The sequence below is a fragment of the Lepidochelys kempii genome, chromosome 9 (assembly GCF_965140265.1).
Source record: "Lepidochelys kempii isolate rLepKem1 chromosome 9, rLepKem1.hap2, whole genome shotgun sequence".
NCBI classification, from domain to species: Eukaryota; Metazoa; Chordata; order Testudines; family Cheloniidae; genus Lepidochelys; species Lepidochelys kempii.
In genome coordinates, this window is record NC_133264.1 from 24,567,504 (window position 1) to 24,594,328 (window position 26,825).

At 43.1% G+C, this 26,825-nt stretch overlaps 1 protein-coding gene and 1 long non-coding RNA gene across 5 annotated transcripts in view; one reads left to right on the forward strand and one right to left on the reverse strand.

Moving 5' to 3' along the window:
* On the forward strand, window positions 1–24,905 carry LOC140917236 (uncharacterized). 2 transcript variants are annotated; one of them, XR_012160757.1, is made up of 3 exons: window positions 1–291; window positions 407–523; window positions 23,383–24,905. It is a non-coding gene; the product is annotated as an uncharacterized lncRNA (long non-coding RNA). The 2 variants fall into 2 exon arrangements; XR_012160758.1 differs by lacking the exon at window positions 23,383–24,905 and adding an exon at window positions 611–2,828.
* Window positions 1–26,825, reverse strand: part of KCNAB1 (potassium voltage-gated channel subfamily A regulatory beta subunit 1) — a 234,984-nt gene that overhangs the window by 45,496 nt on the left and 162,663 nt on the right. For all 3 annotated transcript variants that reach the window (XM_073359609.1, XM_073359610.1, XM_073359611.1), the window contains exons 3-7: window positions 15,939–15,976; window positions 9,013–9,092; window positions 6,207–6,251; window positions 3,442–3,486; window positions 463–506 (exon numbers count right to left, since the gene is read on the reverse strand). In XM_073359609.1, the coding sequence (XP_073215710.1) occupies window positions 463–506; window positions 3,442–3,486; window positions 6,207–6,251; window positions 9,013–9,092; window positions 15,939–15,976 (252 nt within the window). The remainder of the gene's footprint in view (window positions 1–462; window positions 507–3,441; window positions 3,487–6,206; window positions 6,252–9,012; window positions 9,093–15,938; window positions 15,977–26,825) is intronic.

Below are 26,825 nucleotides of genomic sequence, written 5' to 3' on the forward strand. Positions count from 1 at the left end.
TGCAGAGAGCTAGCATGAGGCCCTCTGCTCCACTTAGGGAACTGAACTGGGACTGCACAAGAGGTTGGCTGGCTGAGCAGCTGCAGTGGAGTGCCTGAGAAGCCCCAGCTTGCCACAAACTGATCTCCAATCAAGAAATGGAACCGGCATGGAAGATCAATTTGGGGGAGGCCAGCACAGGGGAGGGGCTGTGGATCCACTTTTATGTCCCAATGCCCAAAAAACCATGGAGGGACTATGACTGCTATTCCAGCCCACAGTTTGGAGAAGCAGCTCTACACACTGGCCCAGGTTGGGACGTGAATTTCACCTCTCTTCATCCTCACACTCCATCTGCACTGAGTCTGAATACTTGGGCTTCATGCAAGTGGAGTGAATCTCATCTTTGTTTTTTCCTTATTCAAAGTGTTCCTTAAGCCAGATGGATTCTTGGAATGGATAAGGCACATTTACAGCACATACCTTCAATGATGTGTTTTCTTGAAAGCCCCCTTTCTGTTTCAGCTCTGCAAAGATACACCAGGTAAAATTACTATTAGTGTGGGTGTTATTATTATTATAAGACTTCTAAAGAACTGATGTTCTTAGATTTGCTAATTTTATATTCCAGTCAGAACAAGCTTTGAATGTTTGAGAAATGAGAAAATTAGAACTCAAATAACAGAGCTACCCTTCACTGGAGAACAAACAACCAAACCCCAGAGACAAGAGCATCCAGAAGCAACAAAATTCATATTAATAATAACCGAGGAACATTCATCCTTTCTATAGTAATGTACAACCTGACATGCAATGTATCATTCTTTTAGAAGTGGGAGAATGCAGTGATTAAGTTTAATTGGAAGATGAAGCAAAAACCAATATAAGCTTCAATTAAATTTGGTGGACTAGGATTTGATTCAATCCCCTGTCCTAACTGGTCTCTTCAGAACAACCTTATTGAAACTTTCTTGTTCACACCACCTTTTGACAACTATTCCAAAAAGATATAAAATAGAATAATTGCTTTTCCCTCAAATGTAGACATACAGTCAGTTTTATGAACTGCAACAAAGTAATTAATATGGGTTTTCAGAGATACCGCAGTCCTTATTAGGATGAGTCAATAGGAATTTTGCTTGAGTAAGGACTGCAGGGTCAGGCCCAAAGTTGTTAAACAATGACACAGTCTCTTTGCGTAGTGTATATTCTGTAGACATCTCACTTCTAAGGAAAAACTACAAGAAATTACATCCATTTTATGTGGCCCATATTTCAAATCTAAACTAGATTTAGAGGCAATATTACATTTTATAATCTTTCTTACAGACTGTTTAATTTTGTATGTGTTTGTAGCATATCAACCATATTTTGAGTCTGAAGCAAAGCAATGGCTCAATAAAGTAAAACTAGACCATTGCTATAAATCTACAGTACTGAAATGCATAGCATTCTCTTATTTATATCCAGACTCTGCTGGAGAAGCCAAAACCTATATCCTCTCTCTCCAGCTTCAAAATTTATGATAAATAACTTCAGTGAAATGACAAAATCATTTTACTCTTTTATAGAACATGTCCAAAGAAAACCTCCCAGTTCCACATGTTGCAGTTTTTATAAATTATGATACGGAGTAAACTTTACATTTTTTCTTAGACATTCTGATAGACTTTGATTTCAGTGTGTTACAAAATACACTGCACAGATCAGATTGGAAGGAAGGCAGACAGACAGAAAGGTTGTACAGAGTTTGAAAAGCAAAACTCGTTAAATTTCTTTGAATAATTTAACCAATAGTTCAAACACTGGTAACATATCAGAAGTAAATTCAGCCAGTAAAAGTTGCAAAAAGAAAAGGAGTACTTGTGGCACCTTAGAGACTAACCAATTTATTTGAGCATAAGCTTTCGTGAGCTACAGCTCACTTCATCGGATGCATACTGTGGACAGTGTAGAAGATCTTTTTATATACACACAAAGCATGAAAAAATATCTCCTCCCACCCCACTCTCCTGCTGGTAATAGCTTATCTAAAGTGATCACTCAAATAAATTGGTTAGTCTCTAAGGTGCCACAAGTACTCCTTTTCTTTTTGTGAATACAGACTAACATGGCTGTTACTCTGAAACCAGTAAAATTTGTGCTTCAAGCCCACAACAGAGGGCAAACTCTCTTTCATTTAGCTCAACACTAAGAGAGAAATGGCTCATTTTTATCTCAAACAAGATGGTCTTTTTTATCTGAGCTCACTGCGGGGAGTGATCTTAAAAATATCTCCCTGACCTGTGGGTTTGAGTTAACCCCGTGTTAAATAAAACGTTATCATGTTGGCAGGGTTGGGCAGCTTTCCTCCTGCGTAGTATTATGCTGGTTGTGCTCCTTCTGATTTCATCCATGTTTTGGAAATGGAAGTTTAAGAGACTGTACTTGAACAATCTAAATTAATTATCTTGCATCAAAAGAGTGCAGAGGGGTTATTCCTTTTGGTACCATTTGCTAGGGTCTAATGCCAGGTTAATATCTTTGTTGAGCACTGACTTCTTTAAAAGTCATCTTCAAATGAGAATAAATTAGCCCCGAGATTTCACTAACCTGTATATAACTTGGTTGCCTTAAAGCAGGGGTGGGCAAACTATGGCCTGCGGGCCACATCCAGCCCTCGGGACCGTCCTGCCTAGCCCCTGAGCTCCCGGCCCAGGAGGCTCGCTCCCAGCCCCTCCCCTGCTGTTCCCCCTCCCCTGCAGCCACGCCGCCATGCAAGCAGCGCACCTTGTGCCCGCCCACTTCCCAGGCTTTCAAATAAGCCTGTCCTGCCGCTCTGAGCAGCCTGGTAAGGGTAAGGGGATGGGGGGAGGGCAGGAGGTCCCGGGGGTCAGTCAGGGGATAGGGGGCAGTTGGATGGGGCAGAGGTTCAGGGGGACGGTCAGGAGACAGGGAGCAGGAGGGATTGGATAGGGGGTAGGGTCCCAGGGGGTCAGAGAGGACAGGGAGCGGAGGGGGAGGGTGGATAGGGGGTGGGATCCTGGGGGGGCAGTTAGGGATGGGGGTCCTGGAAGAGGGTTGTCAGAGGACAAGGAGTGGGGGAGGGATGGATGGGTCGGCAATCCCAGGGGGCCTGTCAGGGGGCAGGGGTGTGGATTGGGGATTGGGCAGTCAGGGGACAGGGAGCAGGGGGTGTTGGATAGGGTGTGGGGTCCCGGGGGGAGGCAGTTAGGGGACAAAAAGCACATGGGGTTGGATGGGTTGGAGGTTCTGAGGGGGGGCAGGAAGTGGGAGGGGGAGGATAGGTGGCAGGGGCCAGGCTGTTTGGGGAGACACAGCATTCCCTCCCCGGCCCTCCATACCGTTTTGCAACCCCAATGTGGCCCTTGGGCCAAAAAGTTTGCCCACCCCTGCCTTAAATGGATAAAGCCATGCAGAATTAAACTGTATTATCTGAAACAAAACAATTATAAAACTTACTTTCCACCCCAGTAGAGTTTTGTTGTTATGACCAGACTGGACCTCCTATACATAAAAAAGAAAGTGGGTTGCAATTTTGTTTTTAACAGGCATATGGAGTAAAGATCAAAACAAAAGCCACCCTTTTTAGGTGTTGTTCCACTCCCAAAGTGGCAATTTCTTTTTATTTACAGCTAAAGCAGTCATAAGGTTTGTCTTCAAAGGAGACTCTCAATTGAAGGTTCTTAACTTTAGCCTGGAGGACAATGCATAACTATGGCTCTATGTTCTGATTGCTTCTAATGAATAACTATATATACACACTTTCTTATACCAGTCCAAGCGTAGATGATCAAACTTTCATTGTTTGATCAATAATGCAGTACAACCTTGTTACATTGTAAACAAAATGTGGACCCTAAAATAAATAAGGAAAGTAGCTTCTGTACTCTGAGATATAAGCAAAGTTAGTATTTTCCTTAAGATTTAGGGGCCAATTCTCCTCTCACAACTGTGTAAATCAGCTGCAACTCCATTGAAATCAATGGAGTTAACTAGTGTGAAAGTGATGGTAGTGAGAGAAAAATCAGAAATGCTCAGTTCAGCATTTAACTCTTCCAGAAAAACAAAACATGCTCTGCCTGTAGCTGCTGCTAAGCAGTTAGGCATTACAGTGTCACAAGAACCCACAGTGGTTAATGATAAACATCAAACTATTCTGGCGATTTCAATAATGCTGCTGTGTCAAGAGAAAAGAGTGTAGAAAACGTCACCAAAAGCATCTGATGTAAATTACTGTTATGAAACTACTTTAATGAGAAGCAGTATGAATATTGTTATACAGTGACCTTGAGATATTAAAACCAAAAGAATGATCCATTTGCTAAGTTTGTCTATAAACTCCAATGTACTGTATTACTAAAACAAAGATCTATTGGCTGGAAAATACTTTGCTGTATACAACAAAATCTTTGTCAACCGCTCTCCAAGGGCCTGACCCATGGCTATTAATCAATAGAAAGGCTCCCAATGATTTAAATGAACACTGAACAGGGCCCAGTATTTTGTTCTGACTTCAATCAGGTGCAGGACTGCAGCAAGGAAGATTAAACAAAATATGTTTCATAGTTTAAAATACTTAAGAAAATAACACAGCAAGTATTAGACACACTTGCTGACAGTGAATTCCATTAAATATGCACACACAGAACGTATAGTTGAACAAAACGGCTGCACTACATAAACAAGCCTGAACATTTTGGGGGCAAGTTTTCAAGAACAGGGGTTTGTTCCTGGTAAAGTCAATGAGATTTCTGCCACTGACTTAAAAAAGAACTGGTTCTGACCTTATCCCTAGGGGACAGATTTGTAACTCCCTAGGGAGTTAGGCACCTAAATACCTTTAAAAATGTGCCCCAGGTGCCTACGTTGAATATATTCAAAGGGGCAAAAACATGTAGCAGTGTGTACAGCTTAGGCATCCTTTTAGAAAATCTCCCCATTTTTGTTTAAGATAATAAAAATTATTTTAATTTTAGAGTAGCTCTTAAAATGCTGCATAGATCCTGAAGAGATTAATGATATAGAGCAGCTACAGGATTTTTTATTTGTACTTTGTACTTTGTTCTGCAGCACACTGAGTCTCTCTTGAATAATCATCCCACTAAAGTATACTTATATTTGATGTGTTGAGAATTGGAATGCCATTGGGATCATTGATTAGTGAAGGGATGAACAGGACAGATAGTGGAGATCTTTAAAGATCATGTAAATGCCACTTAAGCTACACAAATACATTCTAGTGTACACACATGAATGAATCATTTAAATTAGGTCTAATCTCATATGAGGTATTCAAAAAGAAATCCCATCATGCTTTCTATCTCTTTATATATAACATTACATGGGGAAAAAAACCCATTGCTAAGATTGCAAAGTCAAGCAGTCTCAAGCCGGGAACCCAGAAAATGAGGAGCACACAATTAGAGACCACCTATGAAAAGTTTGGTTTAAGTGACTTGCCCAGCATCACATAGAAACTCTGTCGAAAAGGTAGGGATAAAACACCCTCCAGTTTTCCAGAGCAGCATTCAACTGCCTTAACCAGGAGCCCATCCTTTCTCTTCCTGCAATCCCCTGCCTCAATCACTGCACATTCCAGCTTCTAGAACAAATGAGGCTGGAGACCTACAGACAAAAGTCTCCTTCACAGCAACCTGATTGATCCCCAGAACAGGTCCATACTGTGCACTGAAGGAGGCAGGGGTCCTATGGAAAAAAATAGTGTGACAATGATGCTATTAAAGACTGTATCATAATGTAACACCCAAGGGAGCTGAATTACGGTTGCACAGAAAACCTGAATTCTGGTATTTTCTAACTTTTCCTAACAGTAAAACAACATATTTTTTCCCAACCCGGTTCTCAAAAATGGCTGAATCTTTCCAAAAAAATTTCTGCCCAAGACAGACACCTGTTATGGAAAATTTTATCCCAAACGAAGTTTGGCAAAATTATAAACCACAACTGAAAACAGGGGTTCATAACAGGAAGCATCGGGCAATCTTAGTAATAGGAAGTGCCACCAGCTCTGCCTAGGACTTTTATTCCAGCTTTTCCAACCAGCTACCGGATCCAGCACATGTTAAAAAAGCTACTGTTTTTTAAAACAAAAGAATTCAGATATGTTCTGTGGTCCTGATCTTCTACCCCTGAAGTAAAAGGGAGTTTTGCCATTGACTTCAATTGCAGTAATTGTCAGGCAGGCTCTAAAATCTATACAGTACCTCCAGCCCTTCTTTTTGATTATGCTTCCCAGAATCAGCTCAGCCCTGGGGAGGAAAAAAAATGCACTTGAGTATAAAATACTTTAAAGACAAGAATGCACTCAACATAAAGTAAACCATGAAACCAATTATTCATTGGAAGTCTCTGCCATAAGCACCGATACGTAACATAAAAAAAATCTGCTCACATTCAACCTTTATTTTTTTCTGTTTGACACATTGCCCCATGTCCTTGCTGACCTGAATGTGCCTTTTTTGCACTGACCTTATGAGGCAGAGAGTTGGAATTTAACAATTCAGTGCCCTGTGCTAAGCCGAATCAATATAAATGTCACACTTGTAAAGTCAACTGATTTGTTTTTAATTATGGCATTTCTCCCCTCTCCAAACATCAGCACAAAGTCAGACAGTGATTGGTCAGAAACACACTGAAGTTTCAATTTAGCTATAGAATGTCTACCAAACACATTGCAGAAAATTATAAGCCAAATCCTTAACTGTCTTGCACGGGCCCATATGGCCCAAATGCTGCAGAAATGTCATTCTGTTGGGCGGGTGACCCAGGCAGCTGAGAAACTGTGCATCAGCCTGAGTGAGGACTGCTCAAGTGACATCTATACTGGGTCTACACCGGGGGATGTGGAGGAGGGAAGTTGGCCTGTTACCCACAAATGGGAGAATGGCCAGCAGAGACTACGTTGCCAGTATCGCCTTGAAGCATGTGTTGATGTTAGGGTTTTCTTCCTTCAGCCCCATTGTGCATCAGGGCACGTTCATCCAAAACACAACCCTGCAAGTAGGGCTTTGTTCTTTTTAAAGTTAGTCAGTTTTAAGGCTGAGTGGTACAAAGCCACCTTCATGGAGGCCAGGATCTGGCCCATGACATTTTGGGTGTGTACACAAAGTCAGCTGAAGGTCATTTTGTCCATGCAAGAAACAGAGCTGAATAGAGAGTGAAATGAAGGGGAGCAATGTAGTGAACACAAACCAGGGGGATGAAAGCACTTTTAAGTGCTGGTTTTTCTATAAGAATCAGGGAGCCCATGAGAGAAGAGAACAGACTGAGGATTTATTTGTAGTGGAGACTGCAGGAAAATGCCCTCTCTCTGAAGCAGGGGTGGCCAACCTGTGGCTCCGGAGCACATGCGGCTCTTCAGAAGTTACTATGCAGCTCCTTGTCTAGGCACCAACTCCGGGGCTGGAACTACAGGCACCAACTTTCCAATGTGCCGGGGAGGGGCTCTATTCATCAATAGTGAAATGCACAGAGTAGGTTACATGTGAGATACAAGCAATGCACTTAGACTTGTTAGTCTAATCCAGTTCTCTCCTTCGAGAATGGGAACCCAAAATAGGTTCTCTGTTTATTTTCTCAGTGTGGATACTGAGCTGGAATCTCAGCTGGTATAAACTGGCACAGAAGTTAATGGAGTTAGGATGATTTACCCAGCTGAGGATCTGGCCCATTATCTTCCACTAAAAAATCAGGACTTGATTTAAAAGTTTTTGGCAGGGGACCACTTTCTTCTTTGCCAGCACAATGGCATTGATGTAACTACATATAACTGACACTGGACAAAGAGTCCCACCCCTCTGCCCCCAGCTTAAAGATGGCCATGGCTGTAGGCCCTGCAGAAGTGATTAATGCACTCTTTAGGAGGTGGCCCGGCATATGGAGCCCTCTCTGTTCCCTGCTCAAGTTGAAACAGGGAAAAATGCAGCCAAGTACCCTATTCCTGGCAAGAGGATAGGTGCCTGCCTGAGAGGTGGAAGAGGAAAAAAGAACACAGATGTCCCAGTCTCTCTCACAGGAAATATGAGGTTCCACATAAGCAGCGTTTGTTTTTTAGAAAAATGGTGTTTATTAAGGTATCATTGTAGGACAAGGGCAGGGTGTGGAGTAGAGCAGAAATCACCCCGGCAGCATGGTGAGTGTTTCACCTGGAGGGGAGTGCCAAATTTTCACATCCAATCGCCAAATCAGGAGCTTGGGCCAGGTTTGCTGAAAGACTTGTCAAAGTCTGCAAACCTGAGCTATGCTCATTGTATTGTATGGTATGGTAGAACCTTAAAAAGCACCCAGCGAACTCTGAAAACTGGAGAGGAAAAAACATTTCACAAGAAGCACTATGAAAGAAAAGCCCCGCTTTTCACACAGTTTGTGGCACTTTGTTACCCTGGGTATACGCTAAACCCCAATTTTACTAAGTTCTTGGGGGACCCCCAAAACCTCTAGCGAGATAAAACTGGGGTGAAGTTCAATAACTTCCTAAGAGGCTGGGGGCACAAAGGGACTTGGGATCAAACTGAATTTCATAAAAGGGGAATATGTAACATCAGGGTTTACCTGTTTCTAAAGCCAATCTTTCACACTGGCAAAGCAGTAGGACATCAGACCTCTACAAGCAAGGCCCCCTGTTGGGTGACTTGCTCTTGTTTGCAAGGATGTTTAATCTAGAGTTTGAACACATAACTAAACTGGGAACACCCAAAATCCAAGGCAGATCATCCTCCTATGAAGTGTCTTAGTGCACTACTCCAGTGCGTCCCAGTATACATTTACATATGTCAAAATAAACCTTAAATGACACTAGTGCCGATCTGCAGTAACTCCATAAAAGTCAATAGGGTTACTCCAGATTTACACCAGAGTAACTGAAAATAGAACCTGATACACTTCTGTAGTTGCATTTGTTTAAAGGCTGAGTTAGGTTGGTGGTGAATAAATAGGTACAGTAGTTAAACAAAGTGAAACTTGGCTGCGTAGAACACTCCAACACCTTGAGCCACACACACACACACTTACTTTCCAGCTGCGTACACCTCCGCTGTATCAAAAAGATTTACTCCACTCTCATAAGCGATTGTCATTAGCTGTTCAGCAACCTTAGGGAAGCCAGAGACATACGATTAGTCAAGTGGCTGCAGAAACAATCCCCAGCATGCCTGACATGCTACTCACCATCTGCCCCAAGGAGCAGGGCTGTGGACCTTTGGTCAAAACGTGATTATCTGAACCAGAGTTAATTAAAACCCTGTTATCCAAAGGTCAGATATATCCCCAAGTGTATTTATTTATTTTTAGCTATATAGTGCTCTAATCAGAGTCACTCAGTGCATGTACAAATGCAATAGAATTTACTGACTCACGTAGAAACCAGCATGAAACCCCAGAATTCCCCATACTACATTCAGACAAAAGGAGGCCAGAAGGCAGTTTGTGACAGATAGTAGGGGAAGCAAGTTCCAGAGCCAAAGGCCCACCATCCACAGGGCCCTGACTCCGTCCCACAGATATTCAAATCTAGGGGCTGAAGGAGCATCTCAGCTGATTTCAAAAGTGACAGAAGCATGAGTGGAGAGGCAGTCTCAGGTAGCTGGGACATTAACCAAACAGGGCTTTATGGAACAGTCTTAACACCTTGACTTGCATTCAGAACTAAGTGGGAAGTGTTCCTAATGGTGACTATGGTATGTTAGGGCCTCATCTGTGGCTTGGGATGGGGGAATGCAGCGCAGCACATACCAAAAATCAATGGAATTGAGGCTGATTTAAGGCTGTGTCCTTAAATCGTCCCATTGTGCCTGGGCACTGCTCTTAAGCCAACATAAGTTGTTACAGGCAAAAAGCAAAGGGCTAAATTCTGTTCTCAGTTTCACAGGTTTAAATCCAACATAATCTACTGAAGGCAGTGAAGCTTCCCTGGATTTTCACCAGTGTTACTGAAGGAGTGGCAGTCAGCATTCAGCCCGAATACGCAGCACGTGTGCTTGGATTCTCTGCAGGGAAGTGGGGGAAAGAATCCTCCCCTACAGGCTGCTAAGCTGCTGCAGAGTTCTGTTCCCTACTGCAGAGGGTCTCTTGCACAACTACCCGAGAAACACATGGGTTGCACGCCATCTAGAACCCCAGTACGTGTGGAGGAGGGGTAGGAATTACACCTGAGAGGAGAATTTCCCATGGGCATTTGTAGTAGTTATACATATATACTGAGCAGAGAATGACCCTCGGATATGCTGCAATACAGTATCTAGGTGAGGAAGTAGCACTGAATGTAATTGCCATTGTTGGTTTCTAACACAATGATGTTGCTTAAACATGGCGATTGTGTGAGTTTTCAACAACAGCTAGACTGCAGGAAATATATCTAATAAAAACAACAATTCCACAAGCCCTGCTTAGTTCTTTCCTTTCCCTCAGTCATTAAGGCCGGCTGACAAGCCTAGCCATTCTAAAGGCTGTTATGAAGGTCACGTGACTCCTTGCTGCTTCTAGTAAAGAGGAATTGTATAGCCCTGTTCGTCCTATTAGCGTACAAAGCAATAACAGCAGCTATGGCCAAGGCTGTTTGTGTGGCGTACATGTTTGTACAACACATCTGAAGTAACAGTTTTCTTTCTGCAAAATACACTGTGCAGTTTTTGCAGCTGACATTGGACTTTGATATACATTTTGCAGTTCCCAAAGGAGACAGAATGTGGTGTGAGATGAACTACAGCTGCTTGTAACATCCCCTGGACCTACAATTGTTTAATAAGGGAGACTTAGGAGCATGTCTGACTTTTGCACATCTGCGCTATTCTTTTGCTCTTTGTGCAGGAGATTGGAAGACAAACTGGACTGATTTTAAGGTAATTGCTTGGTTTCGGCTGCTTTCCAGTTGAAGTGAATGGCAGCACTGCAGCGGTGAATTGATTGTGCACTGTTTTATTTTGGTAATTTTAACGGACTATTAAAATACAGCGCTGCATTTCCAAATCACTGCTGCGCTCCTCTGAAAGCATCAAGTGCTTCAATGGAGAGCAGCTGCAACGAAGCACAGAGCCCTGGCCAGCAAAAAGGAGGGATGAAGAGGAACCAGCAGTTCAGACTCTCCCGGTTTTCTAAAGGAAAACAATTGTTTTAAAGCAACCACAGCCAGCCCCAGTTAGTTATATGGTTAATTGGTTTTTGACCAAAATGGATTGTGAAATGTAAAGTGGGCTGGCTCAGTGGTCCAGCTAACAGAGCTGCCCAATATCAGGAGGAATCAAATTTCTTCAGCTCCTAGAGGCACCCCTTTCCTAGAAACTTAATTTCATGTCTCAGATGGAGTGTAATCCCCAGAAGTCAGTGTGGTTATGATAGGATCCCCAAGGAATACATGGATGGGATTTTTAAAAGTGACTAATGATTTTGGGTGCCTTGATTTTCAGTGCCCAGCTTATGACATCTTAAAAAGGCCTGATTTTCAGAAAGTACTGAGCTCCTCTCATACTGTATGGAGTCTCAGGTTGGGCCCCCAAAAATCACTACTCACCTTCTGGAAATATTGACCATGTATTCCTGCCCACCTGTGCATCAGAATATGAGAGGAAGTAAGACATATCTACCATTTCAGTGTGTCCTGAACTGAGGATACAATATATAAAATATTTAAATGATACATACTGTATAGAATATCTACAATATTATAGAATATAAACTTGATTTGTTTTTTAATCGAGACTCAGAAAATGTGCTCCCAGAAGAACAAAATTCAGAGACTTAGGATGAATTCCTAAGCACTGAAAAATTAGAATCACAAATGGAGCAGGGTAGGAGTGTTGTGTCAGCAGGACATTTCAAGACTGGGTATTTTTTCTTAACTTATTCAAAATAGACTCAAACCTGCCACAATGGTACTTACAATCTGACACCAAACACACCACTAAAAATGTTTTTAAAATATGGCGTTTCAGATGAAAACTTGATGGGTAGCAAGCTGCAATCACAGTCCTAACCCTGCACAAATAACTTCACACACCTGAATAATCCTATTGAAATCAATGGCAACTTTTCCTGCCTGTAAAAATAAGCTCATGCACAAGTCAGCATGTTGGAGTCCAGGTTTAGGAGTGCCCTTTGGACTCTGCTCCCTAGATTGAAGGAAATCATGAATCACACACTTTGCAGAGAGGAAATACTGGTCCTCTTGGGGTCATTGCTATTGCTTGATGGGAAATGATAGTGGAAGTTTTATGCAGCACTGCACTCTTCCACACACACCATATAGGCCCAAGGTCTGGCTAGGCTTGCATATAAATGCACACCTGAAAATCTGGGGGCAAGTGGAGAACTGATATTGACCTCAAAGGCCTACAGAGTTAAAGGTGTTTGTAAACTCTTTCACTCTAACATTTAACAGCAATAGGGTCATGGTTATTTTCTACAAAGGCCTTGGTTTTACTCGGTTACTTGGCAAACCCCCAAAAGCATTCATTCAAGATGAAAGTTTATTGATTAAACACACAAAAAAGGAGCACAGAATTAAAACAAGAATTTATATTAAAACTGTGGTTTAGTGATCATGCAAAACAAATTTAGTTAGACCCTGTCAAAGTCTCTCTCCTTTTGGAGTTAAAATATCAGTCTCTCTTTTTTTTTTTTTAAACAACCTTTGATGAAAAAGAAAGTTAATTTTACTCTCAGTCCTGATGTGCGACGGGCATTCATTTTTCCTGTTTTCAACATAGACACACGGTGGATGAGAGACAGGATAGAAAAGGTGGGAGAAATATGGCTGTCAATGATGTTTTTTTGAATACTGGACCACTGGAGTGGATGCTTTGGCTGGCAAGTTGAGCATGACACCTACTGCTTGGACTCTGGTTCATGTTCTGGTCAAGGATGTCATCTCTTTGGATCCTTTCTCCTTAGACAAGACAGGCTTGGATGAATGCAGCGTAGCTGATGTTGGGATTCGATGAAAAGCCAAGAGAGTGAGAAATAGAATAGGAAGAGAGGGAGAGGGGGGCAGTGGCAAAAGCAACTCAAAAAGGGAAGGGAAAACAATACAGGATCTTATGTGCCTCTGAGGTGCAGGCAATTAGATATCCCCGCTGCCAGGCTGAGTACTGGATGTCATGATAATGTGATATGCACTGTTGTTGTCTTAGCAATGTTGGTCCCAGGATAATATGCTGACTTTCAGCACTCATAGTTGAAAACCAAAGTTCCTTAAACAAGACCAACGGCCAGCCTGCTTTCCTCTCAGGAAGAAAGTCCCTTGGCCTGATCTGCTCCTCATGACTTCAGGTTGAAGGAGCTGAAATGAGTCGAGATGAGTTGCAGTTCTGGCAGGTTGGGGGATGCACTGGGGGGGACGAAGATTCTTCTTTTTTTCCCAATGTCTCTTTTTAAGACCCCCCAAAAGGAGTTAAGTTAAATTCATTTCCATAAAGCCAAACTTGGCATAGGTGACTTCATTCTCACATTTTCTTGTTTACAAAGTATGATCTCACCATAGCCCTTTACTATGGTCAAAAGGCCATTTTTCTTTGGGCTAATTCAATTTTTCTGCCTGGTTTTCTGGCACCTGTTCATAGCATTGATTTATTGAAAAAACTTCACTTATTTTGCATGATTAATTCTCAGGCAGGCAAAAAGTCATAGGCTATTGTGACATCTTATGAACTTTCCTATACTTTTCACAGTTGAATTTAGGGTAAATCTGTTGGCCCAATAATCACAACAGAACCCCAGTCTACTTTAGTCCTGGCTATCCCACAAACCTTCTGAGATGATGTTTTGTAGGGAGGAACATTACGGAGTCTTGCTTAGGAAATAAGGACATAGCCCATTTGTGATAGACATAATGACCTGACCTAGTCTCATGCAGCTTCTACAAGCCACAGTAAAACAAGCCCGAGTAATATGCACACGATATCTGTGCATTAGTGCAAGAAGAGCCAGAATATAGATTTATATCAACATCCCTTTCACCTGTGTTAAGGGAAATTTCTTTCCTGCAGGAAAAGAAACTTTTACAGTTAATAGAGATGAAACCAATAGAAATGTAATAGGGTCCTATAGATATTCATCTGTAACTCTATGGAATGTAATATAGAAAGGATATAGTTCTTAATTTTTTTAACCTTCCTATAAAATTCTATAGCAGGGATATAATTCTCCAATAAATTTCATAGGATACTAAAACCCCATCATTTTCCATTCAACTCTATCTGATTCCTAACATTTACTGAAGAGAGGTTTTCCATTTGTGTTGATTTTTAGTGAATTTATCACTTATGAAATATGCTGGGTTGACAGCCTTGGAGACTGAAGTCTTCTATGGATCCACCAGACAGATCATAGTAATGTGAGCTTCCCCATATGGTCCTGCCAATATGACAACTCCCACTCAGAAGGAGTGCCTCTAGGGATGACAGAGGAATTCAGTCCATGGCTCATTCAGTCCTTGGTAGAATGCAAATTAGTTTCGAATGCAGTGGTGACTGACAGACACTTGCCATCTAAAAAAAGTACCAAGACCACCAACCCACTTCACAATGGCCACTGAGAAGCTATCAGATAACAACTTTGGGTTGTTCCAACCTGGGATAGACCTGAACCAAAGTTCCATCAGTATTTTGAAATAGTTTTTTTCTATATTAAATGTTTTAAAATGACCACATTTAGATAAGTGAGAGTACAAGACTTATTAGGCCAGATATATCCTGGAGTAAGCCTACTGAAGTCAATGCACTTCAACCAGGGATGAGTTCAGCCCCTTGTCCCCTGACTTAATGTGGAAGATTAGACTGACTGAATCACAGAATTCCAAGGCAGGAGTTCTATAAAACTGAAAGCACCAATTATTCAAACTGTTTTACTTAGATTTGCTTTTTAACTAGAGATGGACCTGAGCTGCAGAGTTCAGATCTGAACTTTCCCAAAGTTTTGGAGAGGAGGGGCAGAGGTTCAGATCTTGGATTTTGTTTTGGGCCCAACTCTAGTTTTAGCTGATAGGCTGCATATGAAAAGACAAACACCAGAAGTCATGAGGAGTTTTTAAATGATCAATATCAGTGATAACTAAAGGCCTGATCCTACAAATAGCTGATCAGGTTGAAATGCTGGCCCACTGAAGTCAATGGGATTTTTGCCATTGATTTTAATGGGGCCAGGTTTTTACCCTCTGTGTTTAAAACACTGCAATATAAAGAAGAATCCCCTTTGTTATGCTATTGTATATTTTCATCAGTCCCTTACACACCATTTGTAAGATAAAATGGTTTCTCTCTCTTCTAGAAAATCCTCTACATCTTAACACACAATACTTCTCTCCTTCCACCAAGGTTATTGACACTTTCTCTCTCCTGGTGCTTCGAGTGAGGCTGCTGCAAGTTTTTGTTATGGATAACTAATGTCCATGAAGTTCCCAAAGCTTAGTAAAATATGTCAGTTACACAGCACCTTCAAAGGGTTATTAGCAGAGATTAAGAACCATCCGTTACGGCCAAGAGTCAGTGTTGTCAGTGCAAAGCCCAAAGATATTTTCAGTTGTTTCATCTATACTTTTTATGTCAAAAATCATCTGGCACCTCATTATACGCTGACACTGTGCCTATATTTATGACTGTACTGGATTACTTACATTATGCCAAAAAAAAAAAAAGTCATACATCTACTGTGGGAACAATCAGATTCTCATTACAACTGTCAGAGGTAAATGCTGATCCTTCTTTTCATAGCTGTTTGGAATATTTTTTTAATGGAAAGGTTTTTTTTATTAAATTTAACCTTTGGAAATGTCATAATCACTAAGACTTTGTGAAACGTAGCAGAAGTGCAAACTTTCTGTTCCTGAGTATGATAATTCTCTGTCATTTCCTGTTACAGAAATAGACTCTGCTTATTCTGCTATGACTTGACTTGTACAAAACATTTATTCAATTTTATGAGTTTTACTTCAACCAAACATTACTTACGTCATCTGAAATTTGACCTCCAAATGTGACCCATGTCCCTAGAAAGAATAAAATCATTTGTTACTGTTAAGGATTTTGTTTAAATTTACAGTACACAGTATAATTATGATACTTTTCCTCAGGTAATCTCTTGATTATTATTTTTTTTAAATGGCCAATCTCTGTAATGAGATGTGCTTGTTTAAATTTAATTGGCCAATGAATCACAGAAAGTCTGTGCTTTCATTTCTTAAAGGGGTGTGTCACAGAAAGGTAGGGTGTTCTTCCATCTGGTGTGAAGGAGGATGAAATGTCTTAAGAGCACACTGCTGATAGCTAAATCAGTTTGAAAATGACTTGAAACTAAAGTGAGCCCCATACTAAGCTCTGCTGAAAACTTTTGTCAAGGATTGATAGATTTCATCTTCCTATCTCCTAGCAATCGCCATAGCTCCCTCTCCATAAACGTTCAACAGGCCTTTCTTCTTCTTAAACCAACCCTCAAGTTCAAGTTTCTGAATTCTGGCTTTCAAGACTGCACAACCCTACTCTGGCTTCCAGTTCCGTTCTCCTTTCTTCCTGTTTCCACACTCACAGGGGTAGAGTCTCAGCTGGTGTCAAGTGTTGTGGCTCCACTGCCTGTCAATGGAGCTGTGACAATTTACACTAGCTGAGGATCTGCCCCAGCACTCAGCTTGCTCCATTCAAGCTTCCTGCCTGATCAGCTGCTTTGTATTTGTCTCCCAGTCTCATTTTTGTGCTTGGGACAATTTAGGGGCAACGAGGGGACAATACACATTGCCCCGTCCGCAGGTACCGCGCCCCCAGCTAACATTGGCCGGGAACTGTGGCTAATGGGAGCTGCAGGGGCGGCGCCTTTGGAGGGGGCAGTGCGCAGAGCCGCCTGGCATTGCCTCTGTTTAGGAGCCAGAGAGGGGGACATGATGCTGCTTCCGGGAGCTGCTTGAGGTAAGTGCCGCCCGGAGCCTGCATCCATGACTTCCTCCCATGCCCCATCCCCCTACCCCAGCCCTGAACCCCTTCTTGCCCTCCAAACCGCTCAGCCCTAGCCTGGAGCACCCTCCTACACCCCAAGCCCCTCATCCCTGCCCCACCCCAGAGCCTGTACCCCGCAGCCACAGCCCTCACCCCACCCCCTGCACCCTGCCCCAGCCCGGAGCCCCCACCCATACCTTGAACTCCTCATTTATGGCCCCACTCCAGAGCCCCAACCCCCTGCCCCTGCCCCAGCCCTGATCCCCCTCCTGCCCTCTGAACCCCTCAGTCCCAGCCTGGAGCACCCTCCTACATCGCAAGCCCCTAATCCCCGCCCCACCTCAGAGCCCGCACCTCCAACCCCCTACCCCAGCCCAGAGCCTCACCCCCCCCCCGCACCCTGAACTCCTCTTTTCTGACCCTACCCCAGAGCCTGCACCCCCAGCCAGAGCCCTCAACCCCAATTTCGTGAACATTCATGGCCAGCCATACAATTTCCAAACCCAGATGTGGCTCTTGGGACAAAAAGTTTGCCCACCCCGATCTATAAGATAATATATCATAAAAGGTCTAAATAAAAACCAACATTTTGATTTTGTCAAAACAAAATATTTTGACCGTTCCTTCCCTCCTCCAAAAAATTCTTTGAGTCATTTTTTTCTTAACAAGCACTGTCTCTCTAACGAGTATGTGTTTCAGTGGGAACTGTGAATGTTATGATTTAATTGGCTATTTATTAAACCACAGTGTTTGTGGTATCATCATTTAGAAGGTTGCTTCACGAAGTATGGATTTTTACTGTCAAAATTAGACAATATAAGTAAAATTACCGTGCCTCTAAAAAGTATCAAAGTCACACACTGCATACTACAATTAAGTATATGCAAATAAGTACAAATAAGTATATGCTTTAACAGCCCTTGCTTCTGTCCTAAATATCTGAGCCTACACAACATGACCTGGAAAGCAAAGTGTTGAAGTGTGAAAAAAGGGAATCATTTCATACTACCATTTGCTCTTTGTTACCTAGTTACCATGTCAGTTTGATGTACAGCACAGTTCTTATTTTTGCAGCTCTTCAGGAATTACACATTCACCACATATAAAATTATTTGTTATTGTTTTAATACAAGAATGAGGACCATCCAGATACAATAATCTTTTACTATGAACTTCATGGTTACACTTGTACATGTAGTATGCATTAAATGTGATGACACAATTACTTTTGATGGGCACCTATACATTTAGCAAGGAATTTGCCACAGGGAAGAGTTAGTTATACTATAGTTAGAAGTTAAAATTTTATAGAGAGAGCCTACTTATATAAAACACAACATATATTACACATTTCCAATTTGAAACTCAACCATATAGAACCTGGCCATGCAAACCTTCCCATTGACAGCAATCAGATTACTCATGTGAATAAGCATTACAGGATCAGGCCTTAATGCTAGAAAATTATATAGGGTTAATTTCATTCAGACAATGTATGGAAAGCTGACCTAAATGCCTTGGGGGGAATGCTAGCACTTCTGAAAAAGAGATTTGGTAAACATAGCCAGGATATTTGCCTTTCTATCTTGCGATTTTATCCAGTGAAGAATCTGCATCAAGTGCAAAATATTCAACACAAAAATCACATTTGAAACGTATAGAAGTGTTTACAGCTTAGTAGTGGCCTGACAAACTCCGTAACAAACGGGGGGCCCTCAGGAGGCTGTTGGCGGGATGGAAGGACAAGAGTTACACTAATAAGATCAGCAAAAACAATGAATACTTGTGTACTGTGTTAATATATATCTTCCTACTGGATATTCCACTCCATGCATCTGATGAAGTGCGTTTTAGCCCACGAAAGTTTATGCCCAAATAAATTTGTTAGTCTCTAAAGTGCCATAAATCCTCCTTGTTGTTTTTGCTGATACACACTAACACGGCTACCCCTCTGAAACTAATAAGCTTACACTTTTGATGTAGGTAATTGCATATCTTTTGGTTCACCATAAAGCTGTTTTAAAAAAAAAAGATTTGGCCTCTGTGGCAGGAACCGTCCTCGTGCTCAATGCGTGTATAGCACCTCATACAATAAGGCCTGTAGACACCACCACAATCTAAATACATACATGAAAAGTATTGTTTATTTTTGTGGGCATCGTGGAAGAAATGATTCTTAAGGCAGGACTAGAAACATTTTAACACTCTTAAATACTTTTAACATACCAACCCTTTGAGCGACTTCAAGCAGCTACTCTTTTTAAGAAAATCAGCCAGTGGGAGAAATGTTGCAATCTTTTCCTCAAGAAGTTGGCCCGAATCTCTCTGTGCACTAGTTTACTCATCTTTAAATGGGAGTAGTGCTACTTTTGAAAACCTCCTTGTCTATTTACAGCATAATATTTAAGCTGAAATTATCTGTAAACTGGGATAGGTGCCTGCTTATTGTTTCTCTGTAGAATGTCGATATTCTATATTTATAATTCCGAAAGAGCTATGCCATTTTGAGCAAGCTTGGTTCCTCCCATCCGCAAACATTTTAGCTGATTTCTGAGGACTGTTAGGGATTAACAGGGGGAAGGGTAGAACTGACATTTAACTCTACTTCCATGCTAGTTGTTGGAAGTAAACCATTAGCAGGAATGGATGTACAGTTATGATCTACCCATTTTCAGTAAGAGGATAATAGTCCCTGATGCATATGCATTCATTTTGTTAACGTGTGCACCCAGAAACTATCAGAATAATTCTGGAACCATGCAGTGAAGCTTTTTGCTTGCACCACCCAGGCACATTTACCCGATTTGGTGCTACCACTCTACTGCTTTGCCAGCTGCTATTCCATCTGCTCTGAACAATGGTTTTTATTTACCTTAGCAAGCCTAAGCTATTTCCCAAGATAAAAAATTATAGTACTGACCTCAGTTGCTGCACTATAAACCCAAAGTAACATTATTTTTCCTTCACTGGAGAGCCTCTGGATTTATACCAGTGCAGCTGAAATCAGAACATGATGTGTATGTTCAGTTGCTGATCTGTCAGTAAAGATTGTAAGAGGAAGTTTATCTTTGGTAACAGAGTCATTACCCATCTCTTGATTACCCCTCTTCTTTAGCCCTTCCCCTTTACTTTTGTTTCCCCCTCTGGTCTGTTGTCTAGCCTTCTCACCCTTCTTCACATCCCCCATGGATCTGCTCCTCACTTTGTCATTTCTCTCTGGTTCTTCTCTTGCACAGCTCTACCCTGTTGTGCTGCTGTGCAATCAATGAGCTTCAAAGGAAAACTCAAGCCTTTCATAAGTTTTGCTTTGCAGCCAGTGATGCACATGCCACACAAAGGAAGTGGGTGTAGCAGCCCAGCTTAGCAAGTCTTTAAGGCTGCGTCTAAACTGCAAAGTTTGGTCAATGTAAGTTACGTTGGCATACAGACGCCCACTTTTGTACATCACATGGGCACGCACACACTTGACTGCTTGCATTGGTGCTGCACATCCTCACCAGGAGTAGTTGTGTTGATGGAAAATGCAGTACACCACGGGTAGGTATTCCAGAGTGCCCAGCACTACCGTCTGGCACAATGCAGTGCTTTGCATTTTGCACTGCTTTGTGTGATACCAGCAATTCGTCCTGGGATTTCTGAGAACTAGTTTCCACATTGCCATTTTCTCCATCCCATTAGGCTTATTCCATCCCATAATTTATCATGCCATTTTTAATACTGGCACAGTACGGTGTGCCATTTTCCTGTCTTCGCCATTTCTCTGACCAAAACATGGACGCTTCAGAGCTCAGTGCAATTCGAATGACCATTGCTAACACAGGATGCACGATTCTTCCATATTCATGGCACGTCAGTGAGTACTATGACAGCAAATGGTGTGGTGAAAAGGAGGAAGAGAATTTGACAGTGATGACTGGATGCTGATGGAGACAGTGAATAAAAATGTCATGTTGCTGCTGGCATTCATAGAGCAACTCCACAGGGTAGATTGATGCTTCTGGCCCCAAGAAATGAGCATTGACTGGTGGGATTGCATCGTAATGCAGGTTTGGGATGACAAGCCGTGGCTGCAGAACTTTTAGATGTCAAAGGCCATGGTCCTGGATCTGTGTGCTGAGCCTGCCCCAGCCCTCCAGTACGGGGACACTAGATGAGATCTGCATTCCCAGTGGTGAAGTCAGTGGCGATTGCACTCTGGAAGCTTGCAATATGGATTGCTATTGGTCAGTCAATGGACAATCAGTTCAGAGTCAGCAAATTTACAGTGGTGGCCACAGTCATCCAACTGTGCAGGGGCCATTAAGCATATCCTGCTGCACAGGACTCTGACCCTCAGCAATGTGCATCAAATAGAAGGATTTGAAGCAACAGGCTTCCTGAACTCTGGTGGGGTAATAGACAGGACACACATCCCTATTCTGCCTCTATCCCATCTTGCCAGTGAGTACATAAAGGGAAAGGGATAATTTTACAGGGTTATGCAAGTGCTAGTGGATCAGCAGGGATGATTCACTGACATCAGTGTGGGCTAGTCAGGGAAGATGCATGATTCTTGAGTCTTTAAAGAACACAGGACTTTTCCAAAAGATGCAAGCAGGGACATTCTTCCCTGACCAATGCAATCCCATTGGTGATGTTGAAATGCCAAGAGTGATTCTGGAGGACCCACCATACCCTTTGTTCCCCTCGTTCATGAAACTGTACACTGGCTGCCTTCCCAGCACCAAGGAAAGATTCAACAACAGGTGACTGATGAGTGTGCTTTTGGTAGATTAAAAGCTTGCTGGTGATGTTTAATGACTAGGTTTGATCTCAGTGAGGCAAACATTCCTAATGTTATAGCTGCATGTTGTGTACTATGCAATATCTGTGAGGCGAAGGGGGAAAGGCACCAGGCAGGGTGGAGGGGTGAGGTAGACTGGCTGTCTGCTGAATTTGAACAGCCAGACACAGCCAACTGAGGAGCTATACAGCTGAGGAAGGCCTTAAAAGACCATTTTAACTATTAGCCACAGTAGTGTTGTGTAATACTTTGGTAAATTGGTGTGCCTGTGTGTGTAGTGTTTAAATAGGGGAGGGCTATTGACGCCTCTTATGAATTTTGTAATGTGGCATTTATAAGTGGTCTAAACACATATTGTGGAAAGACAAAATAACAAATGCCAGAGTACGGGAGCTGACAGAGCAGGGGACATGTTAAAAATATCATCAAAGAAAGAAGGGGCTCAGGTATTTGGGATATGTACAACATATGGAAGACGGGAGATATGCTAAGTAAGCATGGAATTGGGTACCCAGTGAAGTAGGGTGACCATATGTCCCGTTTTGGCCGCAACAGACCCTTTTCAAAGTCCTGTCCCGGCTATCCTGACTTTTTTCTCTCAGAAGGAGGCATTTGTCCTGTTTGCTTTTGTTGACTTGATCAGCTGGCAAGAGCAAACAGGACAAATGCCCACTTTTGTCAAAAAAGTGGGGTGCAATGTGGAGGAACGTGGGGGGGGCGAGCAGAGATGCCAGCTGCTCCTCCCCCAGTGGGGAGGCCAAGCTGCAGTGGGGTGAGGTCCCTTCCAACCCTGATATTCTATGATTCTATGAGGATGCAGCGTTCCAGCGGGTGGGGGAGGAGGCGGCACGGCAGTGTTCCCGTGACAAGCCGACAGCCTCCTGAGGGCCCCCCAAAAGGGTTCTAGCCATGGGCAACAGTCCTGCGGTGGGGGGTGGGACAGCTTGGGTGAGTGGCTGGGGGCATTCTGCTTTCTCTTTGGGAAATGTGGTCACCCTACAATGAGGGAAAGAGCAAATGAGGAAGGCCAAGGAAAAGCTGGCAGAAGACAACAAGTGCACGGATATCACCTAGAAAGAAGTATCACAATTAGTGAGTGACATAGTCAATGGAGGAACAGGCCTGCCCAATGTGTCAATGGAACAGGAGGAACTAAGGTAAGGTAAATTAATAAAGGTACTCTGTGTTTCAAAAAACAGAACTTTATTGTGTGCAAAAAAATACAGGAAACTAAGATAAAGTACAAATATACAAGATAAAAACATGTTAGCAGCAGTATAAGGGGATAACCCAAACTTATAAAAACCAACTAAACATACAGTTTTACATATTAAAAACATATTACAGTGTTTTAAACATGTGGCAAAACAGGTAGTGCACTGTGCTTGGTGGCTCATCCTCTATTTATCAGAGGTCAATGTACATGTAGTTATGGTTCTCTGTGTTTTCCTCTAGCATGAAATGGCAGGAGAAAGGGTTCATGCCATGCTGACCCTTGTCATGTTGGGGTATATAGGGAGCAGTGTCCATAGAGTTTCCCATGGATTTGGAAGGCTGTTGTGTCCAGGGTCTTTGGGCATGTAGCTCCATCATATCCTATGACATCTGAGTTTGTTGCCTGAGCAAAGCCATAATGTCTTGGTTCACTTCCCACCACACATCTCTGTCCCTTTGCCTCTCCTGCAGCAACTGCTCCCTCCGTTCGTGGTCCTTCATGCTGATCTTGGACATTCAGCCCCTCCAATCCCCGTATTCATGGTCAGCAGTTGTAGAGGACTCAAGAGTCTCACAGGAAATATCCTCCCTAGTCTGCTTCTTTCTTCAAGTGATCGGCGTCAGATATCCAGCTTGCAGATGCTCCCTCAGCCTCTCTATGCTCTGCTTGCAGCACAGGCTGCAAAGTGAAACTTACCAGAGACGCTAATAGATTACACTTTGAAGGCCATTGGTCATACTGCACAATGAAATGGAAGTGTGCACTGAATCAAATGTCGATGGGGCTGTATGTTTGAATCCCAGTTGTATTTCAATGCTCTCTAGCTTGCATAATTCTTTTAAACACTTGTTTTAAAAAATTCCAATCATGCACCCAGTTCAGAAATGCACCCTGAGATGAATGCATTATGGGTTCAAAACTGTCAGCGTGCCAGCAACAATCACATTTTCTTCTCTTCATGTCATTCAATGTGGTGTTTTGTTGACCCAGAAGATGGACAGAATGTGAGAGATCATAACCCTGTGTATGCTCAGCCAGGAACTGAAGAGGCAATGTTTACTGTAGAATTTTCCCCCATTGCTACCCTAAAATTTCCCACCATTGCTATCAGCACTAGTGCTTGCTTAGATTGTAAGTTATTCAGGGCAGGGACAGTTTCTTTATATTTGTACAGTGCCTAGCACTGTGGTACCTGGTGACACCACAATATAAATAAAAGTGCAGACCAGCACCCACCTGCATTTTAACTACTGTGTCATCTAGATATTCTCTGAGAAAGGTTAAATGACATGATGGTTAAAATGCCAGCAACTGTCTGTAGCCTTCTCCACCCTTTTGTACTTTCTATTACTACTGCTGGCAGAAATGCAATGGTGCAACATTTTACAGAAAAAGTCCAAAGTAAACAGTAAAGGAACCATGTTTCAGCTCTGTTGCAATTGGAACATTTTCTAACATGGTTTGGCTGGCACCAAATGGTGTTAGAACTGTCAACAAAAACATAGGTTCTAGCCTGGACAGTGAAAGGGGCTAGAACATGGTATTAAAAGTGATTTAACACCATTTAGCCTTATCCACAGCGGCACACAAAACCCTGGATCTGATCCTGTGAACACTACAAGTGCTTATAGTGCTTACTACTGATTAGTATAGTGCTTACTACTGATTATAGTCCACTGATTTCGGCAGAACAGCACACGGTCAGAAGTGTTTTCAGGACTAAGCCCCATGTTAGAAAGTGATTTAGCTAGAACTGTGTTTAAATTACATTAAAATTACGTTTCTTAAAGCTTATGCTCAAATAAATTTGTTAGTCTCTAAGGTGCCACAAGTACTCCATTTCTTAAATTGGTCTTCAGCCCACTGTAGACAGTGTTCAAAACTGAAGTTACAGCCAGTCTCTGTGAAGATCTTCTTTTGACCCCTCCTGCATTCTTTACAGGATAGTCATGCATTTTTACAAATCTATCATTAATATATAGTGCTGTATAACACACCCACTTTTTATTTATTTATTTTTAGCAATACACTAGCTATTAATTCCCAAATAAAGGACTACATACAAGTGAAATTAGCATGGCTCTACATCAGTGCTTAAAACAAACTCCCACTTTACAGAAATCTGTCACTGAATTTAATATACACATGCCTAATTATTAAATTACCGAACTGGTCTGCTTCCAAGAGTTTCTCTTGAGATTAAAGTGTTTAAATGGACACTGGCAAGGCTGAGACCAAACCTGCCAACACTGGACAGCAAGAAAACCCATAGGCACATAGTGGGAATGAGTGAATTGGAGCTCTTGAGGCAAGTTATCTCATTTGTTACTATGCTACTGATCTGCCATGGGTTAGCAGGAAGGTCAGTCCTGCCTATGTGCACTGGAGTTGGTACCTGCAGCATTCAGTACATCGCTGTGATTCTGTGAATGAGTATTACGAAATTAATACAATTTGTTATAATTTTTTTTAGTGTCAGGACACTAAGCTTGCCTGTACCTTCACTGAGACTTAGGACAGAAGTTCTCAAACTGTTTTTGTGGAGTCTCTTTTGGAGGTTCATGTCCCATGCATGGCCCCCTCCCGGGGCAGAGCACATGGAGCTTGGGGTAGGAGAGTGTGCCCAGTACCACAGGGGTAGTGCCCGGTACTCATGCGGGGTGGGAGTGGTGTCTAGTACCCACAGGTGGCAGGACAGGGTGCCCTGTACTCACAAGGGAGCAGGGACATTGCCTGGTACCCATGGGGGCAGTACGATGTGCCCCATTCTCACCGGGGCCTGGGAAGGAGGAGGTGCCCAGTACCATGGGGAGCAGGAAAGGTGCCTGGTATGTATGGGGCTGGAAGAAGGAGAGGTGCCTTGTACCCAGAAGGGGCAGGGACAGGAAGGGATGCCCAGTACCCACAGGGGGTGGTGGCAGGAGGGCACCCACAGGGGTCTGGGACAGGAGAGATGCATACAGGTGGCAGAGACAGGAGGGGGTGCCAGGTACCCATGGGGGGCACCCAGTACCCACTGAGGGCAGAAGGGAGGTCTGCCCCTGGTACCCATTGGGTATGTGAGCGATACTCATCATGTAGCACTCGAGGAAGCCTTCCACTCCCTGCAGCAGTCGGGCTGCCAGGACCCTGCCCACCTCACTCACCCTGTGCAAGGGAACTTGGCCATGCTGAAGGGCTGGGGAGGGGAGCGGAAGGCTGCACCCCTAGAGACAGGCCCCCACGCCAGACACAGCCCCCTCCTGACCCTTGTCCTTTAGTGTGGCCCCATCCACTTCCCCCACACAGGCACTGTCTAGCAAGGGAATTGGCTGGGGCTCTGTGCCCTGGGGCCACAGTCAGGAGGGGGCTCTGTCCAGCAGGTCACTACTCTGGGTGAAGCCTTCAGCCAGCTGTTCGCAGAGCCCTTGCCGGCCTCCCCAACAGACTAGGGTATCTGCCGCTTGGCAGCTGTGGCAGTAGGGGAGTGAGACAGGCAGGGAATGTGTGCCCAGAAGCTGAGACTGCCTACACAGAGCCCATCCACTTCCCCTGCCAGCCACAGCCCCCTCCTGACCCCGGCCCTTCAGCACTGCCCATCAGATCCTCTTGCTCCCCCAATAACCTTGTTGTGTCCCCCAGGAGGAAGTGCCACAGAGTCTGTGAACCTTAATATTTGATAGGAGTCTTAACTGTAAAGACTGTGCTGGGTAAACACAATGTGGCCAAAAGGATTTCAAAAGAAAAGTAACACCCAAGATCCTCATCAAATCACAAAATCTAGAAGTAAAGTGGGTCTCCCCCAGCCCTCACCCTTTTGCAAGAAAAACCTCTGTTTGCGTTTTTAAAACCTTATAGAAAACGTGGAGCTGGGAAGGATCTGTAGAAAACCCGTGTTTATTTCTTAAATGTTGAGATGGCAAACCATTTGGAA